The sequence below is a fragment of the Thunnus albacares genome, chromosome 19, assembly GCF_914725855.1.
Source record: "Thunnus albacares chromosome 19, fThuAlb1.1, whole genome shotgun sequence".
Classification (NCBI taxonomy): Eukaryota; Metazoa; Chordata; class Actinopteri; order Scombriformes; family Scombridae; genus Thunnus; species Thunnus albacares.
Genome location: NC_058124.1, coordinates 9,365,189 through 9,381,457, shown reverse-complemented (window position 1 = coordinate 9,381,457; position 16,269 = coordinate 9,365,189). Strand labels below are relative to the sequence as shown.

At 39.7% G+C, this 16,269-nt stretch overlaps 1 protein-coding gene across 8 annotated transcripts in view; it reads left to right on the top strand.

The window, feature by feature from the left end:
- Window positions 1–16,269, top strand: part of col16a1 (collagen, type XVI, alpha 1) — a 70,395-nt gene that overhangs the window by 25,702 nt on the left and 28,424 nt on the right. For 3 of the 8 annotated variants that reach the window (XM_044336666.1, XM_044336665.1, XM_044336662.1), the window contains exons 8-29: window positions 2,674–2,739; window positions 5,608–5,640; window positions 8,623–8,658; window positions 8,766–8,816; window positions 9,129–9,161; window positions 9,316–9,360; window positions 9,892–9,930; window positions 10,072–10,134; window positions 11,062–11,106; window positions 11,210–11,305; window positions 11,565–11,603; window positions 11,825–11,869; window positions 11,991–12,026; window positions 12,119–12,241; window positions 12,888–12,923; window positions 13,341–13,376; window positions 13,626–13,754; window positions 14,035–14,079; window positions 14,443–14,478; window positions 14,569–14,622; window positions 15,828–15,878; window positions 15,972–16,106. In XM_044336666.1, coding sequence (XP_044192601.1) covers window positions 2,674–2,739; window positions 5,608–5,640; window positions 8,623–8,658; window positions 8,766–8,816; window positions 9,129–9,161; window positions 9,316–9,360; window positions 9,892–9,930; window positions 10,072–10,134; window positions 11,062–11,106; window positions 11,210–11,305; window positions 11,565–11,603; window positions 11,825–11,869; window positions 11,991–12,026; window positions 12,119–12,241; window positions 12,888–12,923; window positions 13,341–13,376; window positions 13,626–13,754; window positions 14,035–14,079; window positions 14,443–14,478; window positions 14,569–14,622; window positions 15,828–15,878; window positions 15,972–16,106 — 1,272 coding nt within the window. The remainder of the gene's footprint in view (window positions 1–2,673; window positions 2,740–5,607; window positions 5,641–8,622; window positions 8,659–8,765; window positions 8,817–9,128; window positions 9,162–9,315; window positions 9,361–9,891; window positions 9,931–10,071; window positions 10,135–11,061; window positions 11,107–11,209; window positions 11,306–11,564; window positions 11,604–11,824; window positions 11,870–11,990; window positions 12,027–12,118; window positions 12,242–12,887; window positions 12,924–13,340; window positions 13,377–13,625; window positions 13,755–14,034; window positions 14,080–14,442; window positions 14,479–14,568; window positions 14,623–15,827; window positions 15,879–15,971; window positions 16,107–16,269) is intronic. The other 5 variants (XM_044336663.1, XM_044336664.1, XM_044336667.1 and 2 more) reach the window with 5 other exon arrangements.

The window sequence follows — 16,269 nt, the reverse complement described above, 5'->3', positions numbered from 1 at the left end:
CTCTTAATCTGTATTTTTGTGCAGTTATTGTTTGTAGGCTTCAAACAAAAACCTTATCAAAGAGAAAACAGATTCTATGGGCTTAAATACAATTGTGTATTTCTACCAGACATGTGAAAACAGAGCAAGCGGATGTTCAGGTATTGGAAGCAAACAGCCAGTTTGGGTTTATTTTTAAGCTGTTGGTATTTTTGTGCTCAGCCAACTTTTTGTCAGAAAATTCTCCAGGGTGTGTGTGCTTATGTGTCTGTGTGTGTGCATGCATATGTGTCTTTTTCATTACCAAATGAATTTATGAGAGAGATACAAATAGGGTGAGAATTTACCTCACAAGTTTGAAAGTGTAGGGTCCTCTGGAGGAGGGACTGAGTGCTGTAAAATTGATTAGAGAGTTTGAAGAAAGAATCCTCTTCTCCTTTGCTGAAGGCATGTGTGCTGCAGGGCTCCCTTTAAGCTCCACTTAAATTTGAAATGAGGAGTGAAGGAGCATACATGCACGCACATACACACTCACTCGAATTCCTGTACAATCATGAAGTCTGCAGCTTCTTGAAATACAAAGGAAAGAACAGCTAGTTGTCAATAACTTTGACATTGGATTTTAGAGATATTACATTTTAGTTTTATTTCATGGTGTTTAGATTGTTTAGTTCTGTTTAGTTCAACATTTCATTGTTGTAGATGTCATTGAAAATTATACATGTGCTCTCATCAGCTAATTTCAAATATACTCAGTGTTAGATGAATGCCATTTTCTATGAATTGCAATGCCCATCAGTTGGTTGGTGTGTTGGTACACCAGTTTTGTCCAGACTAAAATATTTCAACAGCTACTGGATGAATTGCTGTGAAGTTTTGTGCAGACATTCATGGTCCCTGGAGGATGAATCCTACTGACATTGCTGATCCCCTGACTTTTCATCTAGTGCCACAATGAGACATATGTGGTTATAGTGATATTCCCTCTCATTATAAATTGAAATAGATTTTATGATCCCTTTACTCATCTAATCTTAAGGTATTTTTTTTTTAAATGGTCCAATACTGGTCTAGTATTGGTTTATGACCTAATACTTGTACTTTATGTTTAGTGCTAATTAGTGAATGTTAGCATGCTAACATTTAAACTAAAATGGTAAACATGGCAAACACACCTGCTAAACAAGCATGTCATCATTATCATTGTGAGCATGCAAGCATGCTGACTTTAGCAAAAGCAAAAGTCCTGCCATGCCAAAGTACAGCTTTACAGAGCTGCTAGCATGGCTATGCTAAGACTCTTCTTGTTCTACATACAGTCAAGATTTGACTGTTTTCAGTCATTTCTACAAGATGAAAAGTTTTTCTTTTGCTTTGGATAGATGATAATGAAGTGGAAGACAGAGAGGGGTATTACATGCAACAAATTTGGTTTTCAAACTTTTGATATTACGGTTATGCTACTCAGCCATTACTGCACTGCACTACTGGCAAGGCCCCAAGAGGCTTTCTATCCTAGTGGAAATCTGGAGTTTGACATACACTAATCTCTATTAACAGATATCTGCATATGAATCTGTAGGCAACGGGACAAGATTTTGGTACCAGAAGCATTCTGGTTTCTGTAGTGGTAGTAGTAGTAGTAGTAGTCTGAGCAGTATTGACTGATCACGTTTGAGTGGGCTTTGGTTGCATGCAGGTAAACAGTCCGTATGGAGAGCAAAAGAGGTGGAACGCATTGGCCAAAATGCAATCTTGGCTATAGAACCCATTGGCTATAGTATGATGATGATTTTGGTTTTTATTAGGTTTTAAAAAAAAAAAGAAAAAAAAAAGTATCTGCATTAATATGCATCTGGTTACAGAGATTAGCTGTAATGTCATCTGGACCGTCTCAAGTTGCTAATTGGACTGTAAACAATGACTGGCGCATGGAAGAAGAAGTCCCAGATATCCGTCATGCATTATCCGGATAACCGCTGGTTACACCAGAAGCCCTGAAATATTGACCGTTCCCCCTGGAGGCTAAATCGTTGTCAAACAGATAGCCAGTGGGTTCTAGGACTGTCATACACCAACTACAGAAAAACATTATATATGATTAAAAATAAGGAAATATTTTCATCTTTTAATCAAATATCTGCTGTCTACCAGATGATGTGTTAAATGATAGCTCAACCATCAAAGAAAGGTGTACAATGCAGGTTGAATTTCACTCACTGGCCACTTAATTAGGTATACCTCTACAATCTAATTCAATCCAATACAACAGTTCTGCCATGAATTCTACTTTTACAAAGCCTTTAAATTTTCAGTTTTTTTGACACTGTCAAAAAGGCAATAATTCCACTGTTTTTTTATTGAGGTCATAGTGGGTGTTGGTGTTGTAGTGGAATGTTTCTAATATATTGCTGCCATCATATGTAAATGAGGTGGACAAAATATTAGACAGATTGTATCATTTGCATTAAATGGATAGTATAGGTTTGTGTTGGAATAATGATATGTATAAATAGATTGTAAATAATAATGGACCAAGCACAGAATCTTGTGGTACCCCAAGTGAGAACATCAGTACAAAACACCTGTGTCCTATCAGACAAGTTTGAATGAAACCAGTTCTGAGAATGATTATCCAAGCACATAACAGCTCTTTTATCCTGTCTTAAATTATTTTTTATTGCATGTTTGCAGTGTCCACCTGATGCTCCCAAGAGTCGACGTGCGGCTGAGAATGACCTGGAAAACACATTTAACCAGGTAACAGCCTCCTTGCAAACAAATGCACACAAAGCAAGAAATTTTACTGTTCGTACAGATACAAAACAATGCAAAACACATAGAATGACACTGTAACTATAGGTTGTAAAACCTATAGCAAGCATTTCAGTCCACCAACAAATTGAGGGGAAAATGTCATGAGATCGTCTGTAAACTGTGTCTCTTCCATCATGAATCATCACAACATATGGTTCTCATCAGGCAAGACATAGACATACAGACACAGACACGCACTTGGCATCAAAGAGCTTTGTTCTTAAGGCAGTTTGAGTTGTCTGAGATGCTCCTGCTGGCAAGCAAACACTGGACTGTAGGACTTACACCAAATGGCGTAGTTATGCTCCCTTGAAACTCTGCTGTGGAAAACATGTTTTCTACTCTGCTGGAGTCTTTAGCACTTCTGAGTTTTATATGACTTCAGTTAAGTCTGCTGGTAGCAATCGTTCAAAGTATCCGTGGGCTGTGTCGAGCGCATGACAAATAGAGCCTTATGCAACACATGGGAGAAGTTTTTTTCCATAAATTTCCATGGTGTTTTTTATGGTTGCTTCAATGCTGCCTGATACATGAAGTTCTTCCAGTATAACGTAAAGGCAATTTACTTTTGTTTCCACACCCACTTGTTTCATCATTCATTTTAATGGGATCTATATCCAATTATCTATTCATTAGGACCTGATGTTTGTCTTGTGGAATGCTCGTGTTAACTTAGAGCTCTGGCAGACTTCAGGACACAGTAATCAATCCCACAGATGGTTCTAGCCAGACACAGTTACAATAACTCAAGGCAAGCCATCTCTGTTTCTTTCTCACTCTCACCTGTCACACTCTGTCCTTCTCCTCTACTATCAGTTGTTGCAGACTGAATATGGTATCATGATGTTTAGTCTGATATAGTAAAATGCTCCAGGGTTAATTTTACCATTTTACGTTACTGAGCTACAAATGCTTAACTTACAGCCCAGACACATTTCTGTTCTGTTTTCTATTTTCTAGTAATTCCTGCCTCCTGTCTTGTTTATTGTCATTTCACAAACATGTACACACATGCACATACAGGTGCCCACTAAATTTGAGGAGTTTCTATTTTTATACGCAAGTTAGCTTTGTACACAGTAAATGAACAATGAAATCCAAGATTCCAGTGTGTGCACCAGATGTTACTGAGTCATAGCACTGGTTCCATTGAACTAAGCCTCACTGAGTGACAACATATTTAACTCAGCATACATGGGATATCATGTGTTTTGTGCTGTACATTGTTCCTGTGGGGTTAGCACAACTGGGGTCAACTACCGGGGAACTTCCATTTCTGGAAATGTATATCCCTGTTTTCTCTTTAGTGGTTCTAAAGCAATAGGTCAGCATTTTGGGAAATATGCTTATTGGCTCTCTTGCTGAGAGTTAGATTGGAAGATCAATACCACTCTCATGTCTGTATGGTAAATATGACACTACTGTCAGCCTTAGATTAGTTTAGTTTAGCATAACACAAAGATTGGAAACAGCTAGGCTGGATCTTCCCAAAGGAAACAAAATCCACCTACCAGTACCTCTAAACCTCACTCACATTTCCAAAATTCAGTCTGACCTATTTGGTATTTTTGGAAACTTTTGGATCCCCACTGCAATTTAATATAAACGTCTATTGGTTTGAACAAGGTTTGACTGCACAGCATGAGTTTGTAATGAATTGTATTAGGCTTGGTGCAAAGGTGTTTATAAGATTGCTCTGTTTGTGCTTGGGTCACAGCAGTTACTGCTTTCCTGAGGTATGACAAATCTCACCCACACTGTTTCTTATCTTCCCACACTGTAAACCTCTTTTTTCTTGCTCTCTTTCTTGCACTCTTTTCAACCCAGCTCCCAGCTGAAAGGTCATCGAGTCCTCAGAAGACCCAAAGGCTTATGTGTGTCTTGTTTCCCCAGTCTCAGTGTGTTTCTACTTGACTTTTTATGTTGAAGTCCAAAATCAACTGTAAAATGTCCTCCTCTCTTCCCTTTGCTGAAACCCTGTATTTCTCTTCTTCCAACTCTCTTCCTTGAACAGATTTTTTTCTTTTCAACTTTTCTGTCTGTCCTGTCTTTCTTGTTGTTTTTGTCTGATTTGTAACAAACCACAGTCCATCTCTTTATTTGCCTCAGGGCTCATGAGGTATACAGTACTTCTCTTCCTCTCTCTCCTCGGCCCCTTTCATCTCATTTTTTCACTCAGAATAAAGAATAACTGTTAAATGGCCTGTGTAGATGGCCCTTATTTCTCCTTTCTTTGTTTGCGTATCTGATGCAATGAATTGTAATGCCAACAAGGTTTAAAAGGATGCACTGCACATGCAACAGGAAACAACAGCTTGCCTATGCCAAAGATGTCATATGACGTTGATATTATGGAAACTTTCAAATGCAATCCCTGCCATTCCTGGGAGCATCTTCGAGAGATTTAGTTTGACTATTACTATGAACTGCCGCAGAACTTGCCAGTGACTGGGAATGTGAAGCATATGATCAAAGGTTTGAGGAGATTGTTAAAAATGTAGATGCATTTGTTGATACAATTTGAGCAAGAAGTAAGAAGTAAGCAAGATGATATGGTGTTGCCAAAGTAGTGACAAGCAGACTAAGTAATGTTTCTGAGAATGGCCTTCAAAGCTATTGGATTCAGCTTGTCTGAATATAAGCTGAGCCAGTCTCGGCCATGAAACTGTCAGCGTTACTGTCTAAACATAGACAAACCGATTGTGAAGCCAAAAATGGTAGCAATATTGAGGTCACTGACAGATATGATGTAAAAGAAGAAGCAGGCCTGACAGTTTCTTTATTTCTTTCCTTCTTTTTCTCCACCAACAGGAAATTTTTGCTTCCAAGGATCTGGCAGAGAAAGTAAGCCTCACAATTCGCACCCACACATATAGCGCAACCATTTGGTTGGTTGGTTTGGTTATTGATTTGGTTGGACTTTCTGGAGTGCTCAGTGGCTCAGACCGTGGCTTTGTGTATTTCATATGCTCTTCATTTGTCTGCGTGGGTTTCCTCCAGGTTCTCCGGTTTCCTCCCACAGAACAAAGACATGCTGTTTAGGTGAATTGGAGACTCAAAATTCCAATATGTACCCTTCTTTTTACCCTGTACATCCTGAAATAGGATCCAGGATAAGAGGGTATATGGATGTGTAGACTCCCAACTTATATCTATTGCTGAAATTCAGACAGGAAGACAATATGCAGGCCATATGTTCATATGTGTGTGGTGCATGGGATTAGAAGAAGAAATAGTTTATCTCTATATCCTCCTCCCTCCCTCCCTTGCCCAGCTTGCTGACTGACTGAGGACTGATTTACACCTCATTATGCGCTGAGTCTCAGTCGGGAGTTGCTGCTGCCTATTAATTTTGTCATTCACCTACAATAGGCATGTTCTGTTCACAAATAGAATACAAAACTCTAGACGCTTCATTATGTCGCTCCTGTGTGTGCTTACTAATGCAGCTGGACGCCTCCCCTGACTTCCTCAATGTAGGTTATTACCTGGATTGGAACACACAGCTTGCCCTGCCACTTGGGGCACCCACTTGCAAAGAAACAAAAGTGACTTTTCTTCTGTGCCACGAATTTAATTTGGTCAAATTACACAAGCGACAGTTTTGCAGGGTAAAAATAAGCACAGTACCCATAGGAGTCTGTCGATAATATAACCTGATATTATGCAGTACAACATCTATCAGACAAATATGCCAAGCAGGCCTATGTATTAATGTGATTATGGTAATAAATGATCCGAGTACAGGGTAGATTTGGCTTATTCTGCACAATCCTAAAGCTCAGCCAGAAACCAATTTTCCTCAGTGATCATGTCAAGCTGCTTCAGCTGTTCCTCTATAGTGTGTTCCTGCTACAGTGACTTCTTGGTTATGTGAGTCAAAAGGCTTTGCTCTGCCAATCAGCAGGAATCTATTAACACAAGAGGCTATTACAGAAATAAAGTCCTAGAATCTTCTTCCTTTCTTTGCCATTTGATCATGTATTAGACAAAGTGGCACTTACACATAAACCCTGACTACAATAGATTCTACATACTCATTTTGAAAATTGCAACCCAGGCAATTACTAATTTATGTTTATACTGATAGTAGATTTTCATTAATGTGTGTTGGGTCTTGTTCTGTCAAGACCTGACACTAGAGAGACAATGCCAAAAAATGAGCGCAGTGGGATGTTTAATATCAAAAAGCAAGCCTCTCTGACAGGATGTTGGCACCAATGATTCAGCCTGTCTTTTGAGTTTGAAATGTTTAAGCTAATGAATAAGCATAGATGTTGGCATACATAATATAGAATGAGAGCCTGTGTATTGGGAATTTGGATATCAAAAAGTGATCCTATTTATTTGGATGTTAAATAGGATTCTTATGCCAAACTTGAAATTTTGATTCAGGATGCTAATAATAGAATTATAGAGCTCTGTGTCGGAGACCAACACAGAGCTAAAAGGAGGGTGAATATTGACCTTGTTGGGTCACCTGAAACTCAACTCTGAATGAATGCTAACTTTGCTGTGTGTCTGATGAATGTGTAAAAAGGCAATTTTTTGCTAACATAATAATATGTTAGTATTATATTTACAGCTTATTATGCTATTGCCAAATGGCCAAAAGAATTAAGTAATGCAGCTTTAAGTTGCTAATGCTAAAAGCCATTAGCAACCTCCAAATCTTTTGAACTGCCAGCAGGCAAGCTTATGTAATATATAAATTTACTATACATAAAGTGAGCCACAAGTTGAAAATGCACAATTGGATGTTTGCTGTGAAAAAGAAAGTACAGAGTAAATATCAAACCTAACATACAGTATATACAAACAACACAAATGAAGCATATGAAAATACCAACTTATTCTACAGTAAATATAGTGTTTTGTCAAACTGATTTAAGTTTGATTAATTAAGAGTAGTTATGACAGCGGGTAAGCTTAATTACAAAGATATTTCAAAGAATGTATACTACTCTTTTGCAGCAATCTTACTCTTCCATTTCACATTTGAGGGTTGTACTCACTGTGTAAACAACAAAGGCAAAGCTGCTGAGGTTTTAAGTGGAACTATGTGAGGACTTGACTAAGCCCACAGTTTCAGACAAGAGCTCGGAAAGAGTGACTCGTCACTGCAGCTGGTTGAGCCAGCCATTGATAGATTTGTAGCTCGTAAGAAGCAGGGGAGGAAAAAAAGGAAGAGGGAAAATTACACATTGTTCCTGTGCTACTACTAGCCCCCTTTCGTCTGCTCAGCAAGCTCATAGTCCCAGCTTCAATATATGCAAGCTTCCTGGTGTGTGAAAGCAATGCTCCCACAAACACCGGGTGGGGGGACTCTTTAATTACTTGCTTCCACTAAAAAAGCTTCAGTTATTTATAATGCTTATCCATATTTGGTATGTGTGTGTGTATATGTGTGTATGTGTGTGCACTTCTGTGAAGAGCAGCTGGTCTGCTCTCTCCAGTGCTGTGGGAATCAGACATTCCTATTGATCTCCGTCTCCCATGGGACATGTGTTTGTGCGTGCATGTATGTGTGCATGTGTGTGTGCCCACTTGCCCACCTCTCATCCTTTCAACAGTATACTGTAGCAGCACAGTGGTTCAGTTTAGTTTTGTGTAACAGTGCCATCATCTGGTGATAACAGAAACTACAACATTTGCATTTTCATATACATTTTGTCATTTGGCGGATGCTTTTATCCAAAGAGACTTACAAGTGAAGAAAGACAGCACGTTTACTTCCTTCATGAGCCCCGTTTTCCACAGACATACGCATGGTTTAGTGATTTTTATATACAGTATGATAATCATTCTCTCTCTGTCTGTCTGTAGTGTGCTGGTTGTTTACTCCTCAATAGGGAAGAAAATGTAAGGATCACTGATCTTTACTCCCACTTCTTTTCATTAGATCACGTCAGGCCAAATTTAACATAGTGGAGTGTGTAACTGTGTGTGTGTGTGCGTGTGTGTTGCAGATAGTAAATCTCGGTGAAGCGCCTGGGTTAAAAGGGGAAAAAGGCGACCGGGTGAGTGAGAAAGACATCCGGACACACATATCTGTGTATGTCTATGTATGTGTGTGTGTGTGTGTAGCAAGACTAATATCAGCGGAATGTGTGATGTCATCACATGTGCCTAGACATGCCTAGTGTTGAACGGTGTTACTTAACCTTTTCCGCATACACACGCATGCACACACACACTTTGATGCTGTTATAGCCTATTATGATGCTCGCTATGAACCAATCCGCCGCCTAGCTGATGTTCATTCTTCAGTGCTCACTGATTCTAATACACAACCCACAATCATTTCTCTTTTCTGCCTCTCTCCATCTCAGGGTGATGACTGTTCTGGCTCCCATTCAGGTCCAGTAAGTAACTTTTCCATTGCGTCTCACTCTCTGAGCCTCATTTTGCAGAAAAGCATTGTCTCGTTATTTGGCATGCAGCACAGTACTATGAGTCTGAAATCTAGCCAAGAGTGGTCTGTGATAATACATGCCAACCAAGTGTCTCTAACCTCAGTGCGCAGAGGGATCCAAGGGCCAGAAGGGAGAGAAAGGAGAGCCGGTGAGTGCCAATCTTCTGTTACAGGTTATAGAACCACATCCCACTGCATCTCAACCCCTCTAACCTGTCGGCTATTTTGTTTGATCTTTATTCAAAACCTCATTTTTTTTGCATCCAGGCCCGTTATTAATTATGCTCTTGGAATGAGTGTGTGCTTTCGTGTGTTTATTTACTTGTGAGTGAGTCATTGTGTGTATGTGCAAGTCTCTGTGACTGTGAATATGCATGTAAATGTTTCTGTGTATGTTTAAGCCATAAGTATAATTTTGATGCAGCTGATTGATGAACTGTATATACCTTAGTTTCTTGGATTTGTTTGACATGACTGCATAATATGAATGCATGCCTGCGTTTTTCAGGTTGTGTGTGTGAGTATGTGTGTATGAGTAGAGCATATGGTTCCTGCTGGTCGTCCATACGGGTTGCTGACTGGTTACTGTGTTGTTTGCTATGCTCCAGTAGTGTGTGTGTGATGTCTCTTTAGAGCCAGGTCATTGATCTGGGCCTTGTCTCCATTCCTTCTCTCCACAGGCGCAGCCTGCCAACTGGGGCGAAGCAGTTGGGTACAAGGTGAAAGGTTTACGAAACTTTTGGTGATGGATAATGAAGATATGACCTTCTAATGATCATCTAATTAATTTCTAACCCCTTATTTTTCCTCTCATCTCTCTCTCTGTGTGCTTCTCACCTTTTTGCTCCGGCTCCGTCTAGGGAGAAAAGGGTCAGAAAGGAGAGCTTGGTCCACAGGGTCTCATTGGCAATCCTGGGAGGGACGTAAGTGTTTTTTATTTTCTACTTTTTTTAGTCTTTTGCTCTCTTATGCTTTGTCTGACAGAGTTGGTGAAACTAGAATCAATAAAAGTATCCATGAATGGTCAAACAGTTAGCTTGGAATGTATAGTATATTTATAAGTGAGCATGCACTCACAATGCCCTCATGTCCTCAGACACCATCCACTTACACCGTCACTTTTATCAGGCTAAGAGCGGATATTCAGTAAACTTATATGGTATTACTCTTTAAGCTCAGACTCCCATTGATATCTGCTCTCCCCTCCTCTCTCCCATGGCGTTAAGTCGGCTTGTTAATGCCTGTTAGATTAGGCTAGAGCAACAAAGCTTGCACAATCAATGCTGCCTCATTGACTGTGCTGTTCGTCTCTCACACAGGCAGACTCCTATTCAGGAAGACTTAAACCTTTTAATCTTCCCTGTTCAGCGCAGTGATCCTGTAAACGCATGAAAAGTTTTGAAGAACAAATTACAACGTGTGTGTGCTCCGAGATATTCCCCTGGTTTTCAGCATCAGACGCTCTCACATTTAGCTGTTCACCAGGCTAAGTGCTTGTCGTGGACAGATGGATTTGGTGGAGGATAGATTTTCTTAAGCCTCCCATCCATCTGACATTGTGAATATGAATGTGCTTGTTGATGTGACTTGAATCAGGCAGGCAGAAAATATTGCATATGCACCACTGAAGATAATACATCTTACAGACTCTACAATTCCCCTTCTTGCTATTTCCAATTGCGATATGTGAAACAAATGAGGGAAATCAACAAGTCTCTTTCACTATTTAAGAAGACATTTTGGAGATAGATGTGTACAGAGCTTGTTCAATTATTCTGGGCTGACACTGATGATGTCACTGACCTGTAATGATGTCGTCACTTCCCTCTTTGTCTGTCACCATTTGCCAGGGTCGAGCAGGGTCCATCTGTGTAGTCGGCCCCAAAGGACAGAAGGTCTGTCTGCATTAAGTCTGGGAATTTTTTAGCATCAACCTGTCTGTCACTTACATTCAGTTCAGTTTGGACTGAACAAAGTTGTGTTGAACTTTTTTCCTAGGGTACCCCAGGTTTGGTGGGTCCTGAGGGGTTGGCTGGAGAGCCAGGGAAACCTGGACTGCCAGGCCCACCAGGAATTGGACTGCCAGGCCCCGCGGTGAGTGTGTTTTTTAAAGAACTCTGAAGGAAGAAAAAAGCCTATATGCACTTTTTTTGTCATTTCACTGATTAAATTAATATCCTCACATTTCTCTCCTCTTAGATGGTCTCAGCTTGACCAAAAAGTAGTTTTATTAGACAAAATGCTTCAGAAGTGCAGGGCAGGACTTGGCAGGGTTCCTTCTTTTGGTGCAGCTTTTATTGGCTTTCACAGCCTAAAAGCATTTTAAAAAAGAGTCTTTTTCTTTTCTTGTCAGGGACCTCCTGGTGAACCGGGTGGTGCAAAAGGAGACCAGGTACATTAACCCTTTGGCAAATGACTTATGATCATTAAAAAAAAAAAATATTGTCCCTAGTGATGGAAACAAGCTTAGAGAAATTCTTACCAACACTTAGACTTACAAAACCCAGAATGACATAACGCATGAGTTAAAATCCAACAGGATTTTTTTTTTAGGATGGCTTTCAGGGTAGCTGTGTTTGTATATGACACATGCAATGGTCTGTGTGTTAACAGGGCGATACAGGACCTCCGGGAGAAGATGGATTGTCTGGAGATCCAGTGAGAGACTCTTTTAAATATTGATTGGTATTCAGTAATGTATGCATGAGCTTCCAATATACTGTATTCTGACTGTGAGCTGATACATCAGTGTTTGACTGGGATTCTGCTGTTTTCATAGGGACCAAGAGGACCAGCAGGATCTAAAGGAGAGAAGGTATAATACCCTGTAAACATTGTCTTTAATCTCTTTATCTGCATGTCTGTGTGCTTTCTCATCCACATATTGCATGTTTGTTCAATCTTCAGGGTGACCCATGCGAAGTGTGTCCAGTGCTGCCTGCAGACATGGGCAACACAGTGGCTCTGCAAGGAAAGCCTGGCCCTAAAGGAGAGCCTGGATTACCTGGAATAGGAGATACAGGACTGCCTGTAAGCACAACAGACAGTTGTACCATAATGTCAAACTGTAATGTATTCTTAACTGCCCTGAATGTTCAGTTTAACATTTTTACGATCTTGCTACATGTCTTTTTAGGGAGTAGTAGACGTGATCTGAGCTGTAGCTGGCAATTGAACCTTGAATTCCTGTTTGATAGTGGATATATTTTATTTTTCTTATCATTCTGACAAAAGGTATGTAGTTTATTTCTACTTCGGGGTTGTACTTGCCCTTGTAACTCTCTGTGTTGCAGCAAGGAAAGAAAGTGCGGTATGCTGTTAAATGTTTACTCTTCAAGGCTAAGGTCATTTTCTTAATGTAATCTTAACATGTCTCTCTCTCTCTCTTTCTGTTGAGCCTGTATCTTCCCACTTACCCCGGCAGGTGAAATAAGGAATGATTTGTGGGGGGTGGGGTATAAATCTAGAGCCTTATGAGATTCTCTGTGCAACGATTTCCAATAGCACCAGCATCCATCTGTCATACCTGGTTAGGGCAGAAGGAGAAGAAGGTAGAGCAAAGGAGAGGGAGAGTGAGATATGACCTCACTCTAACAAAGTTGAGCTAACAACACTCTAACTTCTGGCTCATTCCTTCTTTTCTCTCCTCTTTTCTCTCTCTCTATATATGTACCAGGGGCCTCAAGGTACAGATGGCAAGGCGGGACAGAAGGTATAGATTCCCCCCTCATTCATTTACTGCTTATGGTTCATTCATATTCTGTGCAAACGTGACCTATACACACTCATCGGCATTCTTACTCATTCAGTTATGCTAACTTCAGCACTGCAGAATGCTCTCTCCTAAAGCGATGCAAGCAAACTAGCTGAACTTAACTCCACTGACCAAAGCGCGCACACACACACATATTCAGCACACCTACACATGGCCACCTTGCTAGATCTATACCCATATGTGCATGACTGCCACACACACACACACACACACCACAACATCTGCCTAATTACAATGACCTGTATGCTTACAACACCTTGTCTAGATACGACATCTCAAAACCAACATGGTCATCAGGGTGAGCTGGGACTAATTTGCTTTCTTTGATGTCTGTGTTTTTCTATGTTTTGGCAGGGAGAACAAGGATCAGAAGGTGCCAAAGGTGAAAAGGTCAGCTTGTTGTCTTTATTAAGCTTGAGGTTAAATCTCTTTCTTGTTTCTTTCTTCTTGTCACTTGTTCGGGTTACTTTATTTAGCTGTCAGTCAGATAGAGTAGTCTAATTAGTTAACTTTTTGCACTTCTTACAATGTCAATTCAGTATGTTTTTTATTGATTGACATCTTATTTAAATATGTCCTAATGTGGATCATTATTTGCAGACAACATTGACCCACATCTGATTTGTCCATGTGATTCAGGGTGAGCCTTGTTCTGTGTGCCCCACTCTCGGAGAGTTGCCTGCGAACATGGTCCCAGGTTTCGAAGCCCAAATCCTGCAGCAGAAGGGCCAGAAAGGAGAGCCTGGAATCGGACAGAAAGGAGAACAAGTAGGTCTATGCGCGCTCTTGCTGTTTTAGTAAGGATTAATGTGATTCTAGTGCATTTTGATATAGTCATAAACACAACCAAGGTGAAAACAATAACAAACAGTCTTATCTTGTTAGTGTTGGAGGACTTTACTAAAAAGGAAACAATGAGATATAACACCCATGGTAAAAGACAACTGATTAGGTAATTGGTTTTGTTTGAATATATGTCTATTTCTTTGTGAGCAGTGATAAGCACATTCATTAAAATTATGTATCATTCACTTTTTCTGCACCACAGGGGGAGCCGGGAAATGACGGATCACCTGGCCTTAAAGGAGAAATGGTAAGTAACATAAAAAGAATCGGACTGAGAGTAGGTGACCTCAATAGCAGACCGCATTAAAGGCTTACATAAGGGGAACTCACTCAGTAAGTTGTTGAATGGGGTTCTTAATAGACTTCATGAGGAAGTTAATCACCGCGGTGGACTGATTTTAGGGTCCAAAACTGTCTGCCATAGGGATTTTATTCAGTGGGGAACTTATTAGTGAAAAGCTTAGGCAGTGAAAAACCAAATGTATTTGACATGGTTGCCTGTAGGGCGCACCTTACTATGAAATGTGAATTACCAATTTAAAAGAGCCATCCATTTTTATCAATTTGTGAAATTCAGATAGTAATTTTTTTATTTCTTGCTTGTCTGCAGGGTAGTGTGGGGAGCAAAGGAGCTGATGGTAAGCCGGTAAGTTCAGATTTAGTTCATTGAAACAGAGTGTCTCGCTTCACATCTTGATTCAGTTAAGTCATGAAATGAAATCTGTCCATATAACAGGGAAAACCTGGACCAAGGGGATCCAGTGGCAAGGATGGACAGAAAGGTTCGAAGGTAAGAGAACAGAGTGCAATAACTGTGAAGCAGGAGGTTGGATACATTCTAAATATCTGTCTGGATTTTGACTTTGTTCTTCAATGCTTTCAGAGTAAGAAAGGTCTAGTGTTGTTTTTTTTATAGTCAAGGTTGTTATGTTCTGTCAAGAATGTATTGGTGCACTCAGAAATTATGTATAAAGAAATGCGACAAATGGATGGCTTATAAAACCCATCACAATGATACTACTAAAACCTTTGTATGAAGGCTGAGATATTGTGAGTTGTATCAATATGTTGTGTACCTCACTGGCAAGACTTATTCTTTTTCTGTGGTTACTAAATGAAAAACAATAAAACTTTTTAAAAAAAAGTTTAAAAAAAGTTTTTAAAAAAAGAAATCATGTACAACATGTAATTATAGACAGATTACCCATTTTAAAAACGATGGAGGATGTGTGTACAGCAAAGTAAAAATTAAAATGTTCATGGAAGCTAACAAATAATACATTTAAATATATGTAGAAATAAACCCACTTGCTGGAAACCAATAAAAGTTTACAAACAGTTTGGAGTTAAAAGTTGATATTGCAATCAGCACTCATCCTTGCATTTTCAAAATGTGACATAAGCATATGTGTATGAAATTACTTCTGTTTTCCTGCACAACTTGACACTATGTACCTTTATGCCATACCTGTTACAATATTGCAAATTCTCATTCATAGGATTTAATAAGTATAGTTAATCAGTCACTCAGGATCATGAAAAGAAACTTTTCACACAAGTTATTGATTTTTTTTTTTCTCTGAAAGGTTTTTAGCATAAACACTCAACACCGTGATAGAGCCATTAGCCATAATCACACAGTAACAGTTTGAGCCATCTTATCTGAAAACAGGTGTTTTCACAAATGTCTGTGCAAAACCATCCACCATCTTTAAAAAATTGAGGGCTCCGACCAGGTCGTTAGATGCAGTCTGAGCTGAAAGAGAGGTCTCATTCTTGGGATATTGTATATTTTCCATGTACTTACTTTTGCAGTTTGTGCAGTTCAGGGCAAAATGAACTGACGTTGATCATAAGCTTGCAGTTATTCTAGTTTATTTCTACGTGTGCATGTGACATTGCTCAGAAACAATATGTGTGATTATACCTTTTGATTATACCCCTTGACACTATCTCATCCCATGTTGCTTTAATATTATATTCATGTTTTGACAGGGAGAGCAAGGACTACCTGGTCTTAGTGTTCCTGGCCTTAAGGGTGAGAAGGTATGAGTAGACATACTGTATATATTCATTCTTTGTGTCCTCTAGCTTGATTGTCATGCAAACAAACCTTCCTGACTCTTTGCCCTTCCCTAGGGCGAGTGTGGTGTTTGCCAGCCATCTGAGGTTGGCAGCGGTCCTCCCATCATCAAAATGTCTGAGGGAATAAGAGGCGAACCAGGCCCTCCAGGGCCCCCCGGACCTCCAGGGCTTGGGGCCGATGGCAAACAGGTGCAGTTCATACGATGCTAGCCATCACAGAAATATCTAGAAACAAAATCAAATTAAATATCTACAAACACACACAGACAGCTTTTTAGAATCAGTAACTTGATATATATATTTGATTTGTTTAATTAATTTTATTTTTTTGCATTATAACCTTGTGGTGCTG